The sequence below is a fragment of the Moschus berezovskii genome, chromosome 1 (assembly GCF_049115385.1).
Source record: "Moschus berezovskii isolate FMDL1 chromosome 1, NW_MosBer_1.0, whole genome shotgun sequence".
Classification (NCBI taxonomy): Eukaryota; Metazoa; Chordata; class Mammalia; order Artiodactyla; family Moschidae; genus Moschus; species Moschus berezovskii.
In genome coordinates, this window is record NC_142460.1 from 105,783,283 (window position 1) to 105,809,705 (window position 26,423).

The following is a 26,423-nucleotide window of genomic DNA, read 5'->3' on the forward strand; positions in this document are numbered from 1 at the left end:
TGTTGTGTCACGTCCATATAGCCTCTCTGCTGCCCTAAGGTCAGTTGCAGACCATTCCTGAGCGTGAGTCTGTCTACCTCATTGACCTTTCTGGTCACTGGAGAGGAGCAGGTAGAGAGTGCTGGGAAGCTAATGCTCTAGGAGTGACCTGCAACTACTGCGTTATGGGCATTAGTGGACAAACACCCCAGCATTTGCACCCCTCAGTGGGGTAGTTCTGAGGTATATTCCACACAGAGTTTCAGAAGACCCAGCCCTTCTTGCCCATAGCAGTTCCCCTCATTGATACACTGGCTCTCTAGCCATCCTGTCTCACCATTGCCCCATACTCCTAACTGTGTTTCCTGAGGTCACCTCTTTAGTAAACTCTTGAGACCCAAATCCTCATTTTAAGGTTTGCTTTAGGGATCACTTAATTTTACGACAGTCTTCATTTTTAGTGTTCAAATTATTTTTTCACAAATTCAAAAGACACTAGCAAAACCAGACAGTATATGACATGAGCTTGCTTTTAGCATTAAATTGCACAACCTTGGATTGTTTTCCTTTTCCATCTTATTAGTCTGATTTTTACCCCTATTTATTCCCTTCCAGCAAGTGTATGCATCCTTTCCCTGTAGGGACCTCAGACCAAGGACTCAGCTACATGAACTCAGCCACAGACAGTTGACAGTGCCCATGACCCTTCAAAAGGTCTGGCCTCTAGAGAGTTCTGGTTTCCCAGGGTTCATAGATAATACTTGAATCATCAAATACTTGAGTCCAATTTGTCTAAGAATGACACTGATCGCCTTTATGTGTAAAAGGTGCTGTAGTGCTGGGATCAAAAATATGACTACAAGTCAGAATCTCTTCATGTGCTTGTTAAAGATACAGATATCTGGACTTTATCCCAGTCCTAATGAGTCAGAATATTCCAGGGTGCAAGGTGAGTTAGACACATGATGGATGCAGCTTTAATTCTGCCATATATTATTACAGTTAAAATGTAAATGATGAAAAATATTTTGTGCTTATCAGCATTTATGTGGAAATGTGTTTTACAGTGATATATGATGTTATATTTCTATTATTGTGATAAAAAAATGCAATACAAAAAGACGAAGTGTTTATTAAAACATGAAAAAAAAAAAAGAAATAAATGGTTTTGCAGCACTGAAGAGATTATAGAAAGTAAATAAGCTAGATCAGACCTGTTTTATGTAGTAATTTTATAGTTTATTTTAATTATTTCAGTTGTAAAATATTGTTATACTGTTAATTAGTTCTGATTGTTCATATTAAACTATTGTAATGCAAAAAAATACATAAATAAATAAAATTAAAAAAAGAAAAAAAAAAACCAGGTTATTTTTTAATAAACACTTCAGGAGGTTGTTTTTGAGAACTCCTGAAAGAATGGAAAGCCATGAGCAATGGGAAACTTGGATTCCCAATTTTGCCACTAAGTTGTTAAATGAACCTGTTTTCTCATTACTCAGGACCTTACCTCAAGAGGAGGGCAATGCTTCTTGAAAGCAACTTAGCAATAAGATGGTTTGCTGCTGCTGCTGCTAAGTCGCTTCAGTCATGTCCGACTCTGTGCGACCCCATAGACAGCAGCCCACCAGGCTCCCCCGTCCCTGGGATTCTCCAGGCAAGAATACTGGAGTGGGTTGCCATTTCCTTCTCCAATGCATGAAAGTGAAAAGTGAAAGTGAAGTCGCTCAGTCATGTCCAACTCTTAGCAACCCCATGGACTGCAGCCTACCAGGCTCCTCCGTCCATGGGATTTTCCAGGCAAGAGTACTGGAGTGGGATGCCATTGCCTTCTCAGAATAAGATGGCTTAAGAACCCTTAAAATACTAAATCTTTGACTCAGTAATTCTTCTAGGAAGCTATAAGAATGTTCCAGAATGTGTAAAGATTTCATTTTACTGTTATTTATGATAGTAAAAGTATGGAGGAGTCTAAATCACTAACAATAAGGGATTGTTTAAATAAATTGCACACCCATAAAAATATTCCAAAGAATTTTTAATATCAGGAATAAAAGCTCATGGTAGAGTACTAAATTAAAAGGCAGATTGCAAAATATTTCTACAGTTTGAGTTTATGATAAAGATATTTAAGCCAAGAAAATAGCCTAGAAGTGAAGGACAGGGAAGCCTGGTATGCTACAGTCCATGGGGTCACAAAGAGTCAGACATAATGTAGTAACTAAACAACAAAAAAATTAGAATGCAATATTAAGAATGGCTATGAAATCATGGGTGTTTTTCTTATTCTAATGTATATTTTATTATAAATTTCTGAATTTTTCTATAAAGAGTATAAATTATTTTTTTAATCAGAAAAAATTTTTTGTTTGGTTAATTTGGTTTTTAAGGAGGGGTTTGGATGATATGAGCAGTAAGATCTCTTTCAGCTGTGAAATATATTCTAATTCTTTGGCATCCAGGGTGTCCACTTTAACTTTGTCATCTATAATCTTGGGCAAGAGGAGACTGATTGATGTGACATTTGCGTTGATACTTTTTATGATCCTTCCAGGTAGCATTTCCAGGAAACTTGCAGCTCATATTCATTCTTCGTCCATCTCGCTTTATCCAGAGAACATTCACTGACATTGGCATTAAGTACTATAGAGATGAATTTAAAATGAAAGTGCCGGTAAGCATGACCTTTTTGTCTTGTCTGCATTTGTTTAGGTCATGAGAAGAAGATAGCACATGAGCTTGTTTCTAAGGAAGGTAGAGAAAGAGGAGGGCATTCTAGGCAGAGGGAATGGCATGTGTAAGGACATGGAAGCAGGAAGTACACACTTTATGTGAGGTCCATGGGGAAGCCCCATTCTTGTTGGAATTACGTATAGGATAATCTTTTGAATGAAAAGGTAAGGCACATGGAATATGTCTTAAGTGTAAGGACAGAGGGTCTCGATTTAATTAAGTGAGCAATGGGGGTCCAGTGAAGGTTTTTGAGTTGGGTAGTGACTTGGTTAAAGGAGTACTGGAATTATATAAATCCAGAGGTATTATGTAAAAGATGGTATCCAAGACTGTACAAAGAGATTGAAAAAGGAAGAGAAATTGTAATAGTATGAGTAAAGGAAAATAAGGATCTAAAATATGGGGGTGAAAAATATAGGTAACTGTGAGTAAAAATTAAAACCAACCTTGTGATATGCATACAAGTGAAAGTGAAAGTCACTCAGTTGTGTCCAACTCTGTGATCCTATGGACTATACAGTCCATGGAATTCTCAAGGCCAGAATACTGGAGTGGGTGGCCTTGCTCTTCTCCAGGGGATCTTCCCAACCCAGGGATCAAACCCAGGTCTCCCAAATTGCAGGTGGATTCTTTACCAGCTGAGCCACAAGGGAAGCACAAGAATACTGGGGTGGGTAGCCTATCCCTTCTCCACGGGATCTTCCCAACCCAGGAGTTGAACAGGGATCTCCTGCATTGCAGGCAGATTCTTTACCAACTGAGTTATCAGGGAAGCCCATGCAAAACAAAGAAAACTAACTAAAATGACAAGATTAAAAATTTTACCTCTAATTTTGGCAGAGATATGGGGCACACCATCATTTCAGACTTTGTTGATTGGATTGAAGTTGGTAGTGACTAATATGAAGACTAATTGACAGTATTTATCAAAAATTAAAATGTACACACTTGCTGACCTACCTGTGAGTTATTCTGCAGATACATCACACGTGTACGTAAAACTGTATATATAATGATATTCATTACCAAATTGTGATGGTAAATGGTTGGAAGAAACATAACGCCTAACAACAAGGGGCTGGTCAAATAAATTATGGTCTACCCAAGCAATTAAATACTTTACAGCCATCAAAATTGGTAAGGTGTGGCACAACCATGGTGGAAACAGTTGGCAGTTTCTTGTAAAGTTAAACATACACCTGCCCCATGATCCACCCAAGAGAAATGAAAACACATACCCAATAATAGATGAATAGATAAAGAAATTGTGGCAAAATAATATAAAAGAAAAACATTATGCAACAAACAGGAATGAAGTACTAAGCATGTAATAATGTGGTTTTATCTCAGAAATATCTTATCTCTCTCTCTTGAAAGAAAGAAGCTAGACATTGTATACCCTGTGGTTCTTTTTACATAAATTTCAAGAAGAGGTAAAACTAAGCTATGGTGATAGAAAATTAAAACAGTGGCTGCTGTTAGTGGTGGAGATAGTGGACACCTGAAGGAGGCCTAAGGGAACTTTTGAGGAAAGTGGTTGGGATATAGAGCTGGAGGTCTATGGGAAGGGGTGAAAAGAAGACTGTTTTTCTATTACTATAGAGTCTTTTCCTATTTAAATTTGTTACCACCTACATATATTGTCTGTTTAAAATAAACCCCAAAACACTCCGACTTTAATTTAAATTGCTCTGAGAAAATATGTGGCTCTTCTTAGTGAAAACTGATCATCTCAAACAAGGAATTTTTCTCTTTTCCATTCATATTTTCCCTCTGTTAATAGTTCCATTTTGTATTAATAACCAAACTATCTCCCTGTATGTTGGTATTAACCAGAATCAAAACAAATTTTCCATTCTATTGTAAATACTTATTTTAAAATATTTGGGTGTTTAAGGGAAATGTGAGCCATGGGTTTTTTAAATTCTGCTTTCCTGAATTGAGTGACAATTAATATTAGAGAAGGGATGAGTCCTTACAAGAAGTTAATAAACTTGCCATGATCCTCATAAGCTTTCTTCCCCTTCAGAGTTGATGACTAGACAATTGCTTCTTGTAACTCAAAAGGTTTGGACTTTGAACTGAACATTTGACAAACATCATGCATCTTGCCCTGGTGTATATAAAACACACCTCTGCAAGTGATAATATATTGGCAGACACGTTTGTGGTTTATGCCTTTCTTTTCATGTGGTACACTGACACTAAGGAGAGAATGAATGTCTGCTTCATCTTGATACTGTCTTTAACTGCTTCCATTTGTGATGGTGTATATTGATTCCCTACCAATATGTTGTTCAGTCGCCCAGTCATGTCCAGCTCTTTGTGACCCCATGAACTTGGCAGCACGCCAAGTCTTCCTGTCCCTCACCATCTCCTGAAGTTTGCCCAAGTTCATGTCCATTGCATTTGTAATGTCATCCAGCCATCTCATCCTCTAATGCCCTCTTCTCCGTCTGCCCTCAATCTTTCCCAGAATCAGGGACTTCTCCAACGAGTCAGTTATTTGCATCAGATGACCAAAATATTGGAGCTTCAGTTTCAGCATCAATCCTTCCAATGACTGTTCAGGGTTGATTTCCCTTAAGATTGACTGGTTTGATCTCCTTGTTGTCCAAGGGACTTTCAGGAGTCTTCTCCACATCAATATACTTTTAATTTTACCCTTTTAAAAAAGCTCATAGTCACCAAAATATGGGCTCATATAGAAGGAATGTATCTCAATGCAAAATGTTTACCTCATAGACTAGCATTTTACCTTCCAATGAGACTGAGCTCCTCTCACACTCTGTTGGACTACATAATTCAGAGTCCTAGTTACCAAGCTCGATGTATTCAAACTTTAGCTTATATTTTGCCTTTTAATTTGTTTGTTTCTATCAGTTTTATTGTGATACAGCTGACAAACAGCACTGTATAAGTTTAAAGTGTACAGCATAATGATTTGATTTACGTACACCATGAAGTGATTTTTCACAATAAGTTTAGTGAACATCCATCATCTCATATAGATTACAAAATTTTTTAAATAGATTTTTTCTTATGATGAGCACTCAGTATTTACTCTCTCAACAATTTTCATATATAACAAACAGCAGTATTAATTATCTTCATCATATTATATATTATATTCCTAGTCCTAGTTTTATCTTATAACAGGAAATTTGCACCTTTTGACCACCTTCATCTAATTCTCCCTCCCCTCACCCCTGTTTCTGGTAACCACAATTTTGTCTTTTTCTAAGTTCAGTCGCTCAGTCGTGTCCGACTCTTTGCGACCCCATGAATCACAGCACGCCAGGCCTCCCTGTCCATCACCAACTCCCAGAGTTCACTCAAATTCATGTCCATCGAGTCGGTGATGCCATCCAGCCATCTCATTCTCTGTCGTCCCTGTCTCCTCCCACCCCCAATCCCTCCTAGCATCAGGCTCTTTTTCAGTGAGTCAACTCGTTGCATGAGGTGGCCAAAGTATTGGAGTTTCAGCTTTAGCATCAGTCCTTCCAACGAACACCCAGGATTGATCTGACTGAACTGATGGATTTGCTTATTTGTTTTTGAAGTGTAATTGATCTACAACAGTGCTAGTTCCTGTTACATAACAGAGTGATTTGATATGTCTATGCATTTCAAACTGATCACCATGATGATAAGTCTAGTGAGGTCACCATACAAAGATATTACATAGTATTTGATTATATTCCCCACACTGTACATTTCATATCCATAACTCATTTATTTTGCAAATGGAAGTTTGTATCGTTTAATCTCCCTCACCTATTTCTTTCTTCTCCCACCTGCTTCCCCTCTGGCAACCACCTGTTAGTTCTCTGTTTCTGTGACTGTTTCTGTGTTGTTAATGTTTGCACATTTGTTTTGTTTAGATCCCACATGTAAGTGAAATCATACAGTATATTCCTTTCCTATTTCACTTAGCATAATGCTGCCTAGGTCCATCTGTGTTGTCACAATTGGCAAGATTTTATTCTTTCTATGAGTAATATTCTATAGTATAAATGTGCTGCATATTCTTTATCCATTCATCTACTGATAGATATTTCAATTGCATACATGTCTTGGCTATTGTAAATAATGCCACAGTGAATATAGGGGTACATATGTCTTTTCTGATTAGTGTTTTTGTTTTCTTCAAATAAATATCCAGGAGTGAAATTGCCAGACCTATTTTGCCTTTTAAATGACAGTTCAAGCTGCTTTGTTGTTGGTTTGTCTTCTTTACTTTGTTTCTAAAATATGGTTGCAATATTAGTACTTGACCTTACAGCTCTCTGGCCCGTCTTACTGTGGCATCTCCCTGCTTATTTCTAGTTAGGTAATAGCTATATTTTCACAGGTTGAAGGAAAATGGAGTTCATTTTGCATGACTCAAAAGCATCAAGTGGACCAAGGTTGTAATTACAATTAAGTCACTGAGCTTTGCTGTACCTTTACTTGAGGAGAGGGGTGCTTTGATATGGCAAGTGGTTTCTAAGTGCCTTTTGCTGGCACTTGTCTATCTTGGAACAGCTGTATTCACGGCTGCCTCACAAAATTATGTAAAGTGGCCCAGGCAGTCTTGCAAAAATCCCTAAAGAGGCTATGGACATGCAAATTGTTTTCTTAAAATGAACTTTGCAACAGAACACAGGAAATTCTCCTTTCAAAATTAAATATCATAGTTCTCTTTGAAAGCAACTTAAACAACTGTTTAAGAAACTATAGATAAGAACAAAAACATATACTGAAATTAAAAAAATATGACATTCTTCATGTAAAACAGCTGTTCTAAGAATGTACATGTTGGAAATGGTATGTCAGTACCAGCCACAGGAGGAAATGAGAAGCAGGCTTTGAAGGAAGAAGTTTCTTAAATTCAAAGATCCCAAAGGAGGTTGGAGGGTCATCACATGCCTTTCAGGGCCACAGGGAAGCACCAAGTTTTGACCAAGGGGCAGAAGCAGAGGGGAAGGGAAAGTGTAGACCAGAGCCTTGACTGGGGTTTCCATGGGAAAGGCAAGGCAGGGCAGGGTAACAAGTTTAGGATTGACTGGTTGAAATAGTTCCAGCAGGCTTTGGGGCAAGTGAATCTCTAGTTGCCTGTTACCTGACCCTGGGATGATTTTTTTTTTTAATTTTTTAATTCATTTATTATTATTATAATTGTCTGCACTGGGTCATCATCGTTGCACATGGGCTTTCTCCAGTTGAGATGAGTAAGGGCTGTTCTCTAGTTGTAATGTGCAGGCTTCCTATTGTGTTGGCTTTTCTTGTTGCACAGCATAAGCTCTAGGGCGCATGAACGTCAGTAGTTGTAGCACATGGCTCAGTAGTTGTAGCTCAAGAGCTCTAGAGCATGAGCTCAGGTTTAGTTGCTCTGCAGCATGTGTAATATTCCTGGATCAGGGATTGAACCCATGTCCCCTGCGTTAGCAGGTGAATTCTTTACCACTGGACCAGCAGGGAAGTCCCCTAGGATGATTTAGGGCAGCAGAAATGTTGACTTGTTGTATGAGAGTTAGTTAAGAAAGTAGTTGGGGGACACTGGCTTGGAATTGGTTTTCATCTGATAGATGTGCTCTCTCCAGTCCTTTTTTTTAATCTCTAAATATTAGCCTCTCCCTAGTCAGTGAGACCATAAATCTCAGAACATCAAGAATACAGAAAATAAGTTAATTTAGTTAATGTAACTGGCTCTGTAAAGAAAGGATGCCAAACAGACAAATTCAGAATCTAAGAAAACACAGAATAACTATTTGAAGGCCAAGTTTACATACTTAGTGTGTTCTATGAGTTTGATGAGTGAAATTATTCTGCTTCCCCTCTTATGTAGAATTTAAAATGTTTTTCCTTCTTGACCCATTAAAGATTCAAAGAGAAAAAAAGTTTCATGGTGAAACTGCCTCTCCATTTTTTTTTCATTTGCATGCAGTAAAATTTACTCTTTTTGATGTTGAGTTGAATGTTGTTGTTCAGTCGTGTCTGACTCTTTGTGACCCCATGGACTGCAGCATGCCAGGGTTCCCTGTCTATCACCAACTCCCAGAGTTTGCTCAAACTCATGTCCATTGAGTTAGCCATCCAACTATCTTAGTCTCTGTCACCCCCTTCTCCTCTTGCCCTCCATCTTTCCCAGCATCAGTTGTATGAGTTTTGACAAACACATGGTGTTATTTAACTAAAACCCCAGTAAAGAAACACACTGGTTTCATCACCCTCCAAAATCTCCTGATGTTGCCCCTTCGTACTCAGCTCTAACCCCAGCAGCCACTGATCTGTTCTCCATCCCTAGAATTTTGCCTTTTCCTAAGAGTGCCTTTTGAGTCTGACTTCTTTCACTTAGCATAAAACATAAAACAACATCCATGTTGTTTCATTCTAAAGTAGATTTATATATATATGAATTAACAAAAGCAGTTCCTGTCTTTTGATGGGGTGCTCATGGTTTATAACATGAATGGCATTATTTTGAGAGAGGGATAACTTAGGTATGGCATTGGGTTTTTTTTTCTTTTTGCAGCCTGAGGCAGTTGTGAAATAACTTAATGTAGCTTTTTACAACTGTGTATTCTATAGTATTTTTTCATTTGGTGAAATTTTAACTGTTAATGTTTTTGACATTGTGCTTTGTACCATTTATTAAATAAAAATTTTAGAAAAAAAGAAATAAAGTAGATTTATCACTTGACTAATACGATATAATATTAGGGAAAAAAGCGTATATTCTCATGTCCTCTGACCAAGAATCTGTTCTAAGAATGTATATGTTGGATATGACATGGTAAATTTAGTACTGCCACTGGAGGAAAAGAGGGCAAGGCTTTGAAGGAAGAAGTTTATTATACTCACAGGTCAAGACAATCAACAACTTAAGAAATATAAGTCATTAGTTAAAGGCTACAGGAGGGTGTGTTTCAGAGATGGGAGTGAATAGTGAGTATGATATGGTCCTTGGGACAGAGCTGGGACCATGCTCTTTGCAGGACCACTGCAGAGGAGACTAAAGGGACAGTTTGGAGTGTGTCATCCTTCTGTATATGTCTGGGCATTCATTCAGCAGCAGGCTCGCTAATTTATGAAAACCCACTCCCTATCTCCTCCAAACTTCCTCCACACAAGATTAGTTGGGGGCCTATCTCCATTCTTCATAGAAGGGGCATCAGTGTAGTGAATCTTCTCAATCTATACTTTTCAATGGGTCCCGTTGTTATAATTTTATTTTCATATTTACCAGTCTACCCTTTACTGGAATATTCATTGCAAATTTTTAGGTCTCAGTACAGCATTTGCTTTTGGTGGCTGAAGGGTGTATCTTAACCTGGGAACTTTTGACAAAAATTTACCTAAACAAGACCTGACTTATAGGTAGCTTAGAACTGAGCTCATCATTTTGTTGTAGGCTATTCAACACTCCTATTGCTCCCTCAAAGTGGGGAAATGGAAAGAGATTTTAAAATGTTTCTCTACTGGATATAAATGTCTGATCAGGCCAAGTTGAAGTACTATTTAGTAGAATCTTGATGAGCTACTTAATTATCTGTGAGGAATATATTAGGTTTTTCTGTTATAGATTGTTATGTTAAACTCCGTTTCTGACCTTCATGACTACATTGACAAAAGCCAATTGACAGCAGACTTAGGGGGAACTTTGGAATATCGCCACAGTCAGTGGATAAATCATCGAACCGTGAGTACCAATTTACATGCCCTTTTCAGTGTCCTTCCTGGTGTTTTAGAGATAGGGACTTAAAGACCAACTGTTGGACAGTCATTGCCCATGACTACCTAACATCGGGAAGGTTGGGTTTTCTAAGTGACAGGCTGGGGGAGAGAAAGGGTGGAAGGATAAAAGCTAGGGCTTCTCCTGCTGATTACTTTGATCTTGCCTCATTTCCTGGTATAGTGGTCTCGGGGGACTTGATTTAGAGTGTACCCAGGGAGTTTGCAAAATACCAATACTCTGCTATACCTCAAGGAATTTAATATACTTGGTCTGGGATGAATGTCAGGCATTAGTGGGCCACAAGCTCCCCAGATAATTCTAGTGTACAAACAGATTCAAACCTGCTAAGTCAGAAGAAGCTGCATCTAAATGTAGATACCATTGTGTATTGTCTGAGCTCAGGTGAGGTACTAAACCTCTCTAATTTTGTTTGCTCTCTGTTAAAATGGGAGTAACACAGTGGATTCTCAGCTGAAGGCAATTTTGCCTGCAGAGAACATTTGTCAATGTTTTTAGGCAGACATTTTTTATAAGCATAACTTGGGGAGAAGGATGTTAACTGGCACATCCTGGGTAAAGGCCAAGGATACTGCAAAACATCGTACAATGCCCTAGACAGGTCCACACAATTGAGAATTATTTCACAGATAAAGGAACAGACCTTCAGAGTGAAGAGGTAATTTATCTAAGGTTACAGGGTCAAGTTGTGGCAGAGCCAAGACTAAGATCAAACTTTTTTGTCACCCTATTAGGGTCAGTTCCTTTGCACCTTTTCCACTTGGTGATTATTCACTAATCAGATGCATGGAATCAAGTTATTTTGTTAATAGGACTCACCACAGGAAACCTCTGGCTTTCCCCTATTTCTAGAATGACATTTCCAGGCCTTACACCTGATGTTTTAGTTCTTACTGTTACATTTGTAAAGTACTCACCTGTGCCCAAGATTCTTTCAAATTTGCCATTCCTTTTGATCCTCAAAAAAAAAAAAAAAAAAACTCCTGAAAAGAAAAAAAACAGATTGACTGGATCTTGCCTTCTTTCCTTCCTTACTGCCCTAGTAATACCATCTTGGTCAGTTCATTTGACCTGTTAGAACTTCAGTTCTCTCTTCGATAAAATGGAGATAAAATGCCTCCCACTCTAGATTACTGAGGTGCTAGACAAATGTAGAGCACAAAGTTCAATGCATGGCCTACTGTGTATACTCAGGAAATACTTCTGTCCTATTAAGACAGCATATTGTGTTTGTTAGCCATCTTTATGTCTTCTTTGGAGAAATGTCTGTTTGGTTCTTTGGCTTACAGGATGCTCGGGGCTGGTATGCGGGGATGACCCAGAGGGAGGTTAAGGGGAGGAGGGAGGTAGGAGGGGGGTTCGGGAGGGGGAACTCATGTACACCCGGGACGGATTCATGTCAATGTATGGCAAAACCAACCAATATAATATTATAAAATAATTAGCCTCCAATAAAAATTAAAAAAAAGAAAAACACTAAAAAAAAAAAAAAAAAGACAGCATATTGGTGAATGTTAATCCCTTCACATTGTTATGCTTGTCTGACCTTCCAGGCCATTGAAAACTTTGCTCTGGCATTGAAGACCACTGCCCAGATGCTTCAGACTTTTGGGGCTTGCCTGGCTACAACAGAGCTGCCCAGAAGCATCCCTTCCACTGAAGACCTTCTCATGTCCCACATGAGGCAGCAGAATAAGTTGCAGGTGAGTGGTCAGTGATCTCTCAGAGGCCAGCCTCTGTGCTGGCAGATGGTCAGCTTCTTGGAGAGTTCTGGGAGCAAAATTAAAAGTTAGCCTTCTTCTCCAGTGACTTGGCAGTCACTAACCATCTTTAATCTTCTAGATAGGCAATATATGAAGAGAAAAATCTTTGAATGACTGGTAGTATGTGTGAAAGGATTGAAGGTAAGATCTGTGAAAAGCAGCCCCTCCAAAGGGAACTCATTCCGGCTTGGTGCTGGTGCTAGTGAAACCAGGTGTGTGAACATCCATTCAAGGTGCACACTCCTATGATCTGCTCAGGACAGAACAGGATATAATGGACTGAAATTGCAGGGAAGGAGGGAGGGATGGGAGTTGGCTCTTGAAGCATAAGTTTTCCTGAGGTTGTTGTGAAGTTTTGGGGCAGAATAATAAGCTGACTTATTGCTTCACTTCTCTCAGGGATGTGTCTTTTTAGTTGGAACCAATTTGAGAAACAGGACTATGAAAGTGCTCTGAATTAGATTTAAGGAGAGACACCTATTAAAGGATTCATAAAAGCATGTCAGAACCTGCTGGGAAGGCAGGTTGGCAGATTCTTTTAGGCCATGCAGTAAAGAGAAATCTTCTCAGGTCTTACTGGATGGGTGTCAGCCCTTTTCCGCCACAAGAAGCACAAACAGATCAAAGCTATTATTTGGCAACGTTCAGTTCAGTTCAGTTCAGTCACTCGGTCGTGTCCGACTCTTTGCGACCCCATGAATCACAGCACGCCAGGCCTCCCTGTCCATCACCAACTCCCGGAGTTCACTCGAACTCATGTCCATCGAGTCAGTGATGCCATCCAGCCATCTCATTCTCTGTCGTCCCCATCTCCTCTGACCCCCAATCCCTCCCAGCATCAGAGTCTTTTCCAGTGAGTCAACTCTTCTCATGAGGTGGCCAAACTATTGGAGTTTCAGCTTTAGCATCAGTCCTTCCAGTGAACACCCAGGATTGATCTTCTTCAGAATGGACTGGTTGGATCTCCTTGTAGTCCAAGGGACTCTCAAGAGTCTTCTCCAGCACCACAGTTCAAAAGCATCAATTCTTCGGCGATCAGCTTTCTTCAGAGTCCAACTCTCACATCCATACATGACCACGGGAAAAACCATAGCCTTGACTAGACGGACCTTGGTTGGCAAAGTAATGTCTCTGCTTTTTAATATGCTGTCAGGTTGGTCATAACTTTCCTTCCAAGGAGCAAGCGTCTTTTAATTTCCTGGCTGCAAATCAGCATCTGCAGTGATTTTGGAGCCCAAAAAAATAAAGTCTGACACTGTTTCCACTGTTTCCCCATCTATTTCCCATGAAGTGATGGGACCAGATGCCATGATCTTCGTTTTCTGAATGTTGAGCTTCAAGCCAACCTTTCACTCTCCACTTTCACTTTCATCAAGAGGCCTTTGAGTTCCTCCTTACTTTCTGCCATAAGGGTGGTGTCATCTGCATATCTGAGGTTATTGATATTTCTCCCGGCAATCTTGATTCCAGCTTGTGCTTCCTCCAGCCCAGCGTTCCTCATGATGTACTCTGCATATAAATTAAATAAGCAGGGTGACAATATACAACCTTGACGTACTCCTTTTCCTATTTGGAACCAGTCTGTTGTTCCATGTCCAGTTCTAACTGTTGCTTCCTGACCTGCATACAGGTTTCTCAAGAGGCAGGTCAGGTGGTCTGGGATTCCCATCTCTTTCAGAATGTTCCACAGTTTATTGTGATCCACACAGTCAAAGGCTTTGGCATAGTCAATGAAGCAGAAATAGATGTTTTTCTGGAACTCTCTTGCTTTCTCCATGATCCAGCGGATGTTGGCAATTTGATCTCTGGTGCCTCTGCCTTTTCTAAAACCTGCTTGAACATCTGGAAGTTCACAGTTCACATATTGCTGAAGCCTGGCTTGGAGAATTTTGAGCATGACTTTACTAGCATGTGAGATGAGTGCAATGGTGCGGTAGTTTGAGCATTCTTTGGCATTGCCTTTCTTTGGGATTGGAATGAAGACTGACCTTTTCCAGTCCTGTGGCCACTGCTGAGTTTTCCAAAGTTGCTGGCATATTGAGTGCAGCACTTTCACAGCATCATCTTTCAAGATTTGAAATAGCTCGATTGGAATTCCATCACCTCCACTAGCTTTGTTCCTAGTGATGCTCTCTAAGGCCCACTTGGCTTCAATGGCTCAGTGAGTAAAGAATCTGCCTGCAGTACAGACAACACAGGAGATGGAGGTTCAATCCCTGGATTGCGAAGATTCCCTGGAGGAGAAGATGGCAACCCACTCCAGTATTCTTGCCTGAAAAATCCCATGGACAGAGGAGCCTGGCGGGCTACAGTCCATGGGATTGCAAAGAGTCAGACACCACTGAAAGACTAAGCACACAAGCACTCCAGAACTCAGTAAGGCAGCAAATCAAGGATAGAAGGTTGATACATGATAGCATTACATGTATTCTTGCTGTGTTGAGCATAAGAAGAGCTGAACTCTCTTATCTGTAACCCAAAATATGCAAAAATTTTGCTTTGCTAGGTGGTTGAGTCTTTATTTATTCAGCGTATGTTTATGACCTACCATCACATTCCAAGGAAACAAACAAAATGCAAACTCAAAGAACACAGAATTTAGTTAAGGAAGTCAGAGTCAGGCAGTTGAGGCAAATTAATTCTTCCGTGTGTCAGGGGAAAATGTTTAATTCTGTCTTTAAGCATCTTGGTTACCAAAAAGAGTTCAAAATATATTCTCAGAATTACTCTGAGTAATCAAAAGGTCTGGTTTGAAACTGTAGAAACCTGAAAATTCCCTGGAAATGCCTTTTAGAAGCTTGACCTATTTCATTGCCAAACATATTGGCCAAGTTCACCTCCAAGAACCTATTGGTTCTTGGAAGATGGCATGGGGTATGGAAGGCTGGGTCTAGGGCAACTCTCTGAAGTCTGCTAGAAAAGGGTTGGTGATCCATGCCCACAGGTCACAGGCCACAGGAGACTGCAGAGCATCAATTAGTATATGGGTGTGATGCTGATCATCAGAACCTGTAGGAAGGCACTGTGAACAGGGCTCCAGCCTGGGCTCATGAGCAAGTGTGTTCTGTATGTTGTTCCAAGAAGGGCTGGGAGAGGTGCAGAGCAGAAGCATCAAGATGACCAGGTGGCCAGTCAGGGAGGCCTCTTGGGAAAAGATAAAGAGAAATTGAATTTTAGATGAGGACACATATCTAAGGGGTGAAACCAGCTGTAGGTGCAGTGAGGGTTCACAGGGAAGGTAGATAAGTAAGTATTCTGTCATCTCTACACAGGCAGAGTTCCACAGAGGTAAAGGGAGGGAAAGAACCAGCCTCCGAGATGGAGTAATGTCATTATTTTTAGTTCACAGTAGCCAGCAGGTCTTGGAATTAAAACAGGATGTGTCCAAGTCAAATTATTATGCTGTACACCCCGAAACTTACACAGTGCTATATGTCAATTATATCTCTGTAGAGCTAGAAGAAAAAAGAATATTAAGTGAATTTGGGTTAAATTTAAATTATTCTGTCTTTATTTGACCAAGTAATATTAACATCCTTTTAAAGACAATACAGAGTGTTTCTTCTGTGATTACTAATTGTTGACCTGGTACAACTTTGATTTCTTTGCTTCATATCTTATAAATTAGAAGCAAAAATTCCAAAATCATTAAACTAGATTTAGATTTTTACTCTTTCTGATCCAAAAATGCTTTAGAGAGAGAAAGGGTTTATATTACAAAAAAGGAATACTGTTTAAACTTTTACTAATAACTCAGTTTTATGATCACATATATAATTTTATTTTATTTTGATTAGAGTATTTTACCTACTTTTTAAACCAAAGTTTTCTATAACTAATTGAATTTTTTTTCCATTTAGAAAGCATCTTCTCCAAATGAAAAAATACTGTAAGACTGATTCTGAGAACAGTGAACTTTTCAGTTCAGTTCAGTTCAGTTCAGTCGCTCAGTCGTGTCCGACTCTTTGCGACCCCATTAAGTCTATTTAAATGTCTATACAAGTTACAGTGTGTGATTTATGGCTTCCTCCTAGCTTGGAGAGTTTTTGTCTGAACAACACAGCATTAAGAGACTTGGTTTAATTTCTTGATTTCCTTTCCCCAGGGGATCTTTGAGAGCCCTTATTTTAGATTCACATAAGTATATAGTTACCTCTACAATCAGCCAATGAAAGTAGGAGAGTTGTTGAATTTGAGAACTTTTACAGACTATGCACTGATTCTGTATATAGTTGTTACCACATTCTTCAGAATTATCCAAAAGAATCTCTTCTGTCTTGACCACAGTTATATATCAAACCAATCTGGTTACAAAGAAAAAAAGTCTCAGAACATTCTTAGCAGAAGAAACAAATCAAACTTTCAAGCAAGCGTACCACTTTAAAGGAGCTTTTCTCTAGAAGAAACATAAATTCTTTCCTTAAGGCAGAGCCACATGTTGGCTCTTAATCCATATTTATGATCAAAAAGGCTCCCAATAGCAATAAGTGCTATTTTCTGTCCAATCAGATTGTGGGTACTTGGGCTTCATACTAAGACTTGAAACTTTATTTTCTTTGTGATTTAGCTATACCATGGGCTTCCCTTGTGGCTCAGCTGGTAAAGAATTCTTCTGAAATGCAGGAGACCTGGGTTCGATCCCTGCATTGGGAATATCCCCTGGAGAAGGGAAAGACTACCCACTCCAGTATTCTGGCCTGGAGAATTTCATGGACTGTATAGTCCATGGAGTCGCAAAGAGTCAGACACAACTGAGCGACTTCCACTTCACTTCACTTCACTATACCATCTGAGGAAAAGAAAGGAAGAGAGAGTCCTGTACACGCATTCAGCATTGGTCTTCTTTTGGGGGAGACCTAAATCAAATCCCTTATGATTATACAGTGGAAGTAAGAAATAGATTTAAGGGACTAGATCTGATAGATACAGTGCCTGATGAACTCTGGACGGAGGTTCGTGACATTGTACAGGAGACAGGGACCAAGACCATCCCCATGGAAAAGAAATGCAAAAAAGCAAAATGGCTGTCTGAGGAGGCCTTACAAATAGCTGTGAAAAGAAGAGAGGCGAAAAGCAAAGGAGAAAAGGAAAGATATAAGCATCTGAATGCAGAGTTCCAAAGAATAGCAAGGAGAGATTAGAAAGCCATCCTCAGCGATCAATGCAAAGAAATAGAGGAAAACAACAGAACAGGAAAAACAAGAGATCTTTTCAAGAAAATTAGAGATATCAAGGGAACATTTCATGCAAAGATGGGCTCGATAAAGGACAGAAATGGTATGGACCTAACAGAAGCAGAAGATATTAAGAAGAGGTGGCAAGAATACAACTGTACAAAAAAGATCTTCACGACGAAGATACTCACGATGGCGTGATCACTCACCTGGAGCCAGACATCTTGGAATGTGAAGTCAAGTGGGCCTTAGAGAGCATCACTAGGAACAAAGCTAGTGGAGGTGATGGAATTCCAATCGAGCTATTTCAAATCTTGAAAGATGATGCTGTGAAAGTGCTGCACTCAATATGCCAGCAACTTTGGAAAACTCAGCAGTGGCCACAGGACTGGAAAAGGTCAGTCTTCATTCCAATCCCAAAGAAAGGGAATGCCAAAGAATGCTCAAACTACCGCACCATTGCACTCATCTCACACGCTAGTAAAGTCATGCTCAAAATTTTCCAAGCCAGGCTTCAGCAATATGTGAATCGTGAACTTCCAAATGTTCAAGCAGGTTTTAGAAAAGGCAGAGGCACCAGAGATCAAATTGCCAACATCCGCTGGATCATGGAGAAAGCAAGAGAGTTCCAGAAAAACATCTATTTCTGCTTCATTGACTATGCCAAAGCCTTTGACTGTGTGGATCACAATAAACTGTGGAACATTCTGAAAGAGATGGGAATCCCAGACCACCTGACCTGCCTCTTGAGAAACCTGTATGCAGGTCAGGAAGCAACAGTTAGAACTGGACATGGAACAACAGACTGGTTCCAAATAGGAAAAGGAGTATGTCAAGGTTGTATATTGTCACCCTGCTTATTTAATTTATATGCAGAGTACATCATGAGGAACGCTGGGCTGGAGGAAGCACAAGCTGGAATCAAGATTGCCGGGAGAAATATCAATAACCTCAGATATGCAGATGACACCACTCTCATGGCAGAAACTGAGCGAAGCAAAGCGAAAGCGCTCAGTTGTGTCCGACTCTTTGCGACCCTTGGGACTGTAGCCTACCAGACTCCTCCATCCATGGGATTCTCCAGGCAAGTATACTGGAGTGGGTTGCCATTTCCTTCTCCAGGGGATCTTCCTGACCCAGGGATTGAACCCGGGTCTCCCGCATTGGAGGCAGAAGCTTTAACCTCTGAGCCACCAGGGCAGAAAGTGAAGAGGAACTCAAAAGCCTTTTGATGAAAGTGAGAGAGGAGAGTGAAAAGTTTGGTTTGAAGCTCAACATTCAGAAAACGAAGATCATGGCATCTGGTCCCATCACTTCATGGGAATTGGATGGGGAAACAGTGGAAACAGTGTCAGACTTTATTTTTTGGGGCTCCAAAATCACTGCAGATGCTGACTGCAGCCATGAAATTAAAAGACGCTTACTCCTTGGAAGGAAAGTTATGACCAACCTAGATAGCATATTAAAAAGCAGAGACATTACTTTGCCAACCAAGGTCCATCTAGTCAAGGCTATGGTTTTTCCCGTGGTCATGTATGGATGTGAGAGTTGGACTCTGAAGAAAGCTGATCGCTGAAGAATTGATCCTTTTGAACTGTCGTGTTGGAGAAGACTCTTGAGAGTCCCTTGGACTGCAAGGAGGTCCAACCAGTCCATTCTAAAGGAGATAAATCCTGGGTGTTCATTGGAAGGACTGATGCTGAAGCTGAAACTCCAACTTTGGCCACCTCATGCAATGAGTTGACTCACTGGAAAAGAGTCTGATGCTAGGAGGGATTGGCGGTGGGAGGAGACAGGGACGACAGAGAATGAGATGGCTGGATGGCATCACCGACTCGATGGATATGAGTTTGAGTGAACTCCGGGAGTTGGTGATGGACAGGGAGGCCTGGCGTGCTGTGATTTATGGGGTCGCAAAGAGTCAGACACGACTAAGCGACTGAACTGAACTGAAGGTCCTCATAAGTCTAGACAAGCACATGTAACTCGGCACACTCATCCCGTCCCTGCATGTGCTTCTTGCACATGGATGGACAGTTGGAACATATATTTAGAGTATGTACACACAGAGACCCCAAACTCCTCTGAAAATTGGATCCTTCTCCAAGGAGAGCTCTCATTTCCTGAGGAAAGGCAGCCTTGACAGAATATAGGCCATCTCTCAGTGTACAGGCCACACTCACCTGCTGCCACTAGGATCCTATCTGCACAAGATAAAACTCACTGAAACTCCCAAAAACATATATAGATGTTCCCAGAAGCAAGTCCTTGAGCTCTTCCTCCAGCCTGAATGCCAGCAGTAAAAAAAAAAAAAAAAAACCAAGGATATTTTCTTTCCATGGGAACAAAACTAAAGATCCTTGGGCTATAGGACAACTGGGAAGCAAGTTCCCATCCACATGAAGCATGGGAAATTGAGGGTTGCTTCACACCATATATAAAGATTCTCTTAAAATTGATCAAAGAACTAAATGTAAAGTCTAAAACTATAAAACACTTAGAGGAAAATACAGATGTAAATCTTCATGACTTTAGATTAAGCAGTGGTTTTGTAGATATGACACCAATTCTTGTCAACTGTAAAAAGACAAGTAACTCAATTTTAAAACAAGCAAAGGTAGTTAGGACTCCTTGCTGTCACTGCTGAGGGCCTGAGTTCAATTCCTGATCTGGGAACTAAGATCCCGCAAGCCACAGCAGTGCCAAACAAAACATTAGTAAAAATTAAAAAATAAAAATGGGCAAAGGATTTGAATAGACATGGGTTGCAAAGAGTCAAACACAACTAAATTTATTTAGCACACACACACACATATCCAAAGAAGGTATATAAATGACTTAATTCCCAGGTGGCTCAGTGGTTAAGAATCTGCCTGCCAGTGCAGGGGATGCAGGAGACACAGATTCAATCCCTGGATCGGGAAGATGCCCTGGAGAAGGAAGTGGCAACCCCTTCCAGTATTCTTGCCTGGGAAATCCCACAGACTAAGGAGCCTGGTGGACCACAGTCCATGGAATCACAACAAGTCAGACACAAAGCACAAAGCGACTGAGCACAAAGCACGTGAAGACATCTGCAATATCATTAGTCAGTAGAGAAATGAAAATTAAAACGGCAATGATATACCTACTAGGATGGCTATGCAGTCTGACTGCTGTATTAATGGTTCTTAATCCAAGGATTCAAACTACTGTGGATTGAAAATACTTTTAAACAATTCCAGAAAATTTCTAAAAGCAAAAAATGGAAATTGCCTTGCACCTGGAAATGACTTACATAGCATTTACATTGTATTAGGTATTATAAGTGGTGTAGAGATGACTTAAAATATGCAGGAAGATGTCTGTATGTTATATGCAAATACTATATCATTTTATATAAGGGACATGAGCATCTGCAGATTTTGGCATCTGAGGCGGGTCCTGGAACCAATCCCCTGTGGATACCAAAGGACAACTGTGCTGGCATTGTAAATTTGACTCTATTTTCTTTGTAGGAAATCCCAATAATAATGTTGATTTTATTTGGAATTTAAAATACCTATATAATCTAATGGTTTTTGAAAACATGTTTCCTGGCTTTGTCCACTCAAAAGGATCTGAAAGCAAAGACACCCTAGTAACAATGCATATGCCAACCGTCACTCAGATCTTGATTTATAAATATCACTTTCTATCAAAAGAAAGCAAGACTCCTTGGAGAAATAGGAAAATATAAAAGACAAGAAAGGGAAATACAAGAAGGACCCAGAATATTTTGTTTTGCCAAAAACCTAGAAAGGTCCCAAAGATTAATCAAGGCTCAATCAAAAAGGGAGAAGCAGCTCAAAGAGGGGCTCACAATGACCAAAGTTGGACACTTTAACCATCAAAAACAATAATGACTACAATTGACTAACATACTAAAAAATTAAAAAATTTGAGTATGTAATAACAACCCCCAAAATAATAGAAAACTTATCTAGTGGCCTGTACTCTTTTAAAATGTGAGTGATTAAAAGAATAAAAGGCCAAAGAACTGGTCCTGATTAAAGACTAAAGAGATATGACAATTAAATACAATGTTCAAGTCTAGATTGGACCCTGGATTATAGAAAAAGGAATTTTATAAGGGATGTTACTGGGGCAACAGGAGAAATCTGAATATGAAATTTGCTTATTAGATATTGTATCAGTGTTAAACATCTAGATTTTTTTTACTATTGTGGGTATTTAAAAGTCATGCTCTTAGGGCAAAAAGTGCACGATATAGGTGAATGACGTTAGATGGTTCAGAAACAATTTATGGGACAGGGAGAAAAGAAGGAATAGAGGAAAGGAGAGAGAAAGCAAATGTGACAAAACGTGAACAGTTGGTGAATAGGGATGAAAAAGTATAAGGGGGTTCTTTGTGGGTCTGTTTTCATTTCAAATTTTTAAAGTTTAAAACACGAAAAGTCTCTCTCTTTTTTTTTTTTTTTTCAGGAACAGCTAATAAATGTAAACAAATAACAGAGTTAGAAAACCCTAGTGAAATAAATGACTAGGGCAACAGTCATCAATCATTAGGCTGTAGCTGACTTCTGTGCTGATTTGTCAGTGGTCTTCTCTATATAGGTGTGAAATATTTTGAATTGTCACAACTGTGAACAAGGACAAACTCCATTTTGGGGTTGGGAACTTACCTTTATGCTGTCCAAGTGCCGTAGTTCCTCAGTCTTTCCCTCTGTGTTTATGGTAGATTTTGGTAACCCTATTGAAGCTTTTATATAGGAGGAGAAGGGAAAAGCTAAGAGCATTTACTAATGACTGCTTTTTTCTCCCCCATCATATATTGTTTTTAATCCATCTGCAACCTAATTTCTTTCAACTATTTTTAATTCATTCAACCTACAAATATTTAATGAGCACTGATGAGATAAGAAATGAGGGCTGATACCTGAGAGTGGAAAAGAAGGGTTATGTCCAGTTCCCAGGCAGCAATACCAGTCAGGTGGCCGACTTGGGGCATTACCTGGAGAGGACAGAGCCACAGGGTCTATCCAGAGAATTTTGATCAGAGGAGTCAAATCTGTCATCAGCCCAGATCTTAGGACAAGTTTGAGGCTGGGTGTAGGTAGTGGAGGCCTTCCCAGGGGTGAATCCTGAGGTGAGATGGGGGACAAGGAGCAAAGGTGTAAGGTTGAGAGGGCCTGGATTTCTATGTGACTGGAGTGGAGAGTATAAAACCCTTCCACAGGGAATGAATGTGTTCTGCATCAGTGAGGTTGGTGGTGGCTGGCCTACGGGAAGAGACTTAGTGTTTGTGTGCATCAGGGAGATTACTTGGTAATTATGGGCCTGTTCTTACCTTTAGGGCATACCAAACCAGCATCTTGAGTGATCCAGGAACCAAAGCCCAAACTCACAGCTGCAAAATTCTAGGCCAGACTCCGTCCCTTTTGGCCTACCTTATATGTAATGATCAGGGCATTGAGAGATCGCTTGCACTATGCAAGTAGAGGACTAGAGCCACTGGATTTGGAAGGAGATAACCTGACATCTTTCCCAATTGCAATGCCCTAAGTCCGCATATAAAAAGAGAGAATAGAATTGCCTTGGAAATATGAATCTTCCCATGTCAAACTGAAATTGCTGCTCATCTCCTCTGTACTTTGATAGTTGAACAAGGCCCCACTTTGGGGTAGGGGCAGGACTGGCAGGTGTTTGTTGATAAGACCAGTTGAAGTTTTTTTCGTGGTTAATTGTATGGCATCTTCCATCACTTAACATTTGATATCTGTCATTTTCTTATTTCTGGCCACTATCTTGGATTAAAAAACAGATTTTATTAACTAATTATTTTAAATTTATAGTAACTTGAGATATGCACAAAAGTTAAGAGTTGTTGCTTTTGGAGTGGGAATGTGGATGGGCTGTGGACATAACACTTGGTTTTTCAATATGTGCATGTGTGCATGCTAAGTCACTTTAGTCATGTCTGACTCTTGTGATGCCATGGACTGTAGCCCGCCAGGCTCCTCTGTCCATGGGATTCTCTAGGCATGAATACTAGAGTTGGTTGTCATGCCCTTCTCCAAGGGATCTTCCCGACCCGGGGATCGAACATGCATCTCTTATGTCTCCTGCACTAGCAGGCAGGTTCTCTACCATTACCACCACCTTGGAAGCCCCTTTTCAATATGTACTGTTTTGTATATTTTGAATTTTGTATCATGTGTTTGTATTATCTATTAGGAGCAAGTTAATCAATTTAAAAAGCTATAGCTTGACTTCTACTTAGCACTTGATTTGCTAAATATAATAATATAATAAAAATACTTACCATTGTACTCAGGCTTCCCAGGTGGTGCTAGTGGTAAAGAACCCAACTGCCAATGCAGGAGACATAAGAGACTCTGGTTCGATCCCTGGATTGGGAAGATCCCCTGGAGGAGGCAATGGCACCCCACTCCATTATTCTTGCCTGGAGAATCCCAGGGACAGAGGATCCTGGTGGGCTATGGTTTGTAGGGTCACAAAGAGTCAGACTGTGGCAACTTAGCATGCACACATGCACCACTGCACTCAAATGAAATCTACCTAGAATTTGCTTTTAATTCCTTCTAAGAGAGACTGTATTTTCCTTTCTCTAGGATGAGCTGAAATTACTTGGAAAGCAAGGGGCCACATTGCTGTCATGCATGCAAGAACCAGCAACCAAAAGTCCCACCAGCAAACTCAGTCTCAATGAAGTTGAGAATGTAGCTACCATGGAAAGGTGAGTGAGAAGGGTGGTATCTGCTTTTTCTGGAGAGAATACATAGAACCAGATGATGTGAAACAACCAAGAACAGATTGGAACCGCTGCCAATGGGTCTTGGTGGGGTCAAGGAAGAATAATATTTGAGACAACAAAGGAAAAACTATAATGTCCTTCTGGCATCCATCTACAGAGATCTTTTTATGAGAAAGTCATTCCCTCCTCCTATGATCTACTTTCATCCCAGGATGTCAAGGAATGTGGTGGTATTTACTGAGCCTTCATTGCCAAAAAACTGTTTGGTTAGGTGCTGTGTTTGCACACCTGTCTTCTTAGGTGGAAAGAAATAGGCAGAAAGGTAAGGTTACCTGGAGCACATTTTAAAGGTTACCTGGGGCACATTTTAAAGCGTGGCAGCTGCATCTGAGGTTTCTGCCAAGTGCTGAGGGTGTCCTGATTGAAAAATGGAAAATAGGGGAACCAGCTGAACCATGAGAAAGTTATAGATGACATAGACTCCAAAGTAAGGAGATCATCACAGTTAGTAACCCTGACTGAAAACATGGGTGTTACCTGCATGAACCTGTGGAAATGAATGCTAATCACATGTCCTTTCTTGTTCTTTCTTGACAGGTTATTAGTTCAGTTGGATGAAACAGAAAAAGCCTTTAGTCAGTTCTGGTCTGAGCATCACCTGAAGCTTAATCAATACCTGCAACTGCAGCACTTTGAACACAGTTTTTGTGAGGTGTTATTTTCTTGTTTAATAAAACTTCCTTTTATGGTTCTGTTAGGGGAGTGCACAGTTCAGTGACTTCTAGTTCTCTCTTCCCCCTTGAACTCTGGGTATCAGGCTCCGCATCCTCTCCTTAGTCCAGTCCCTTCCGTATATTTTTGATTCCTCTTCTCACCTTTTTAGTGGGGGGTAGCAATGTACCAGAATCCCATTTTCCCACATGGTATTTCAGTGATGGGTTACCTTCCTTTTTGATTCAGTGTAGCTTCAATATTCCATCTACACATTGTCTCAGCACCCCCAGGTGTTTGTTTTTTTTTTACATAATTCATTTACTTTAATTGGGGATTAGACGATATGCTTTAAACATTATTATTTGCATTTTGAATTTATTCTTCAGTCATTCATCACATTTATGAGGTATTTATTAAGGCATTTCAGTACCCCCAGCTTAATCTGAAAGCTGATGAGCTGTTTTTAAAAAAGTCTATATAGATATACCCATATCCTGAATCGTTTTTGGATTTTCAAGTCGTTTAGAGTATAACAAGCCTATACCTGCAGATGGGATGTCCACTGGCTTATTTCTGGGCTTTCTAATATGTCTTGTAGGTTAAGCTAGCCCTGGACAACTTGTTGGCAGAGCAAGCAGAGTTTTCAGACATCGGAGACAGTGTGATGCATGTGGAACAACTTCTTAAGGAACACAAAAAACTGGAAGGAGAAGGCCAGGTTTGTTTGTTTTTTCCATTTTTGTGGACTGGGAAGAAGGTCCCTGTGGATGGTGACAGATCACGGCCACTCATTAATTGTTAGAAGGTTGCCAAAAGACACAGGATTGCCCAAATACTGACTTTTTAGTGACCCCACTCCCACCCCCTGGTCCCCAGGGAGTTACGCACATTAACAACGATGAGGAATAATGCAGGCAGTACAGAGTTCTGTTAAGACTGCCGGAGCACCCAGTTGAGGCTGGAGGCTTACATGGGGTGAGAGTTCCAGGTGGCCCTGCCCATCCATTCAGTGACAAGGCTGGGGAGGAATAGCAGGAAGTAAGGTCACATTGGGTGTGTTACCCACCGGGCCGGATGTGGAGGCGGGCTTGGTGGTAAGGAGGGGAAACTTTAAAAGGAGAAACCAGAAACAAAACTAGTTTTATAATAAGCAAGATGGTGAAAAAGGGGAAATTGGTCCACATTAGTTCTGTTGCTACACAGAGTTAGTAAAGCTTTCTCCTTTCTCATGCTCAAAGAGTTGTAAATATCAGACTTGTGAAGGAATATATGCCTCAAGTTCTCATACCCAAGTTAAACAGTTTCCCAGATCTGTACACAGATCAACACTTAGGAGTGGGTCTGTCTTCAATCTTTATGGATTTGGCTTGTTACAAATTAAGAAAGACCAGTCAGTTCTTACCAGAGAAGTTCCTCTCTGCTTTTCTTTAATTAGGGTCCCTTTTTTGTCTCTTGGGAGCTAAGTCTTCTATAGTTGCCATTTCCATTCTGAGCTAATCTGGAGGCATCCTTCCTCTAGATTATGGTAGATGGTAATTTCATGATACTAGAGGTTTGCTTCTCAA

General features: G+C 40.2%; 1 protein-coding gene across 7 annotated transcripts in view; it reads left to right on the top strand.

Moving 5' to 3' along the window:
- The window catches only part of MCF2L2 (MCF.2 cell line derived transforming sequence-like 2), a 299,932-nt gene that overhangs the window by 100,401 nt on the left and 173,108 nt on the right, over positions 1 to 26,423 (top strand). For all 7 annotated transcript variants that reach the window (XM_055409620.2, XM_055409628.2, XM_055409637.2 and 4 more), the window contains exons 5-10: positions 2,534 to 2,653; positions 10,280 to 10,396; positions 12,004 to 12,153; positions 24,002 to 24,126; positions 24,742 to 24,856; positions 25,457 to 25,576. In XM_055409620.2, coding sequence (XP_055265595.2) covers positions 2,534 to 2,653; positions 10,280 to 10,396; positions 12,004 to 12,153; positions 24,002 to 24,126; positions 24,742 to 24,856; positions 25,457 to 25,576 — 747 coding nt within the window. The remainder of the gene's footprint in view (positions 1 to 2,533; positions 2,654 to 10,279; positions 10,397 to 12,003; positions 12,154 to 24,001; positions 24,127 to 24,741; positions 24,857 to 25,456; positions 25,577 to 26,423) is intronic.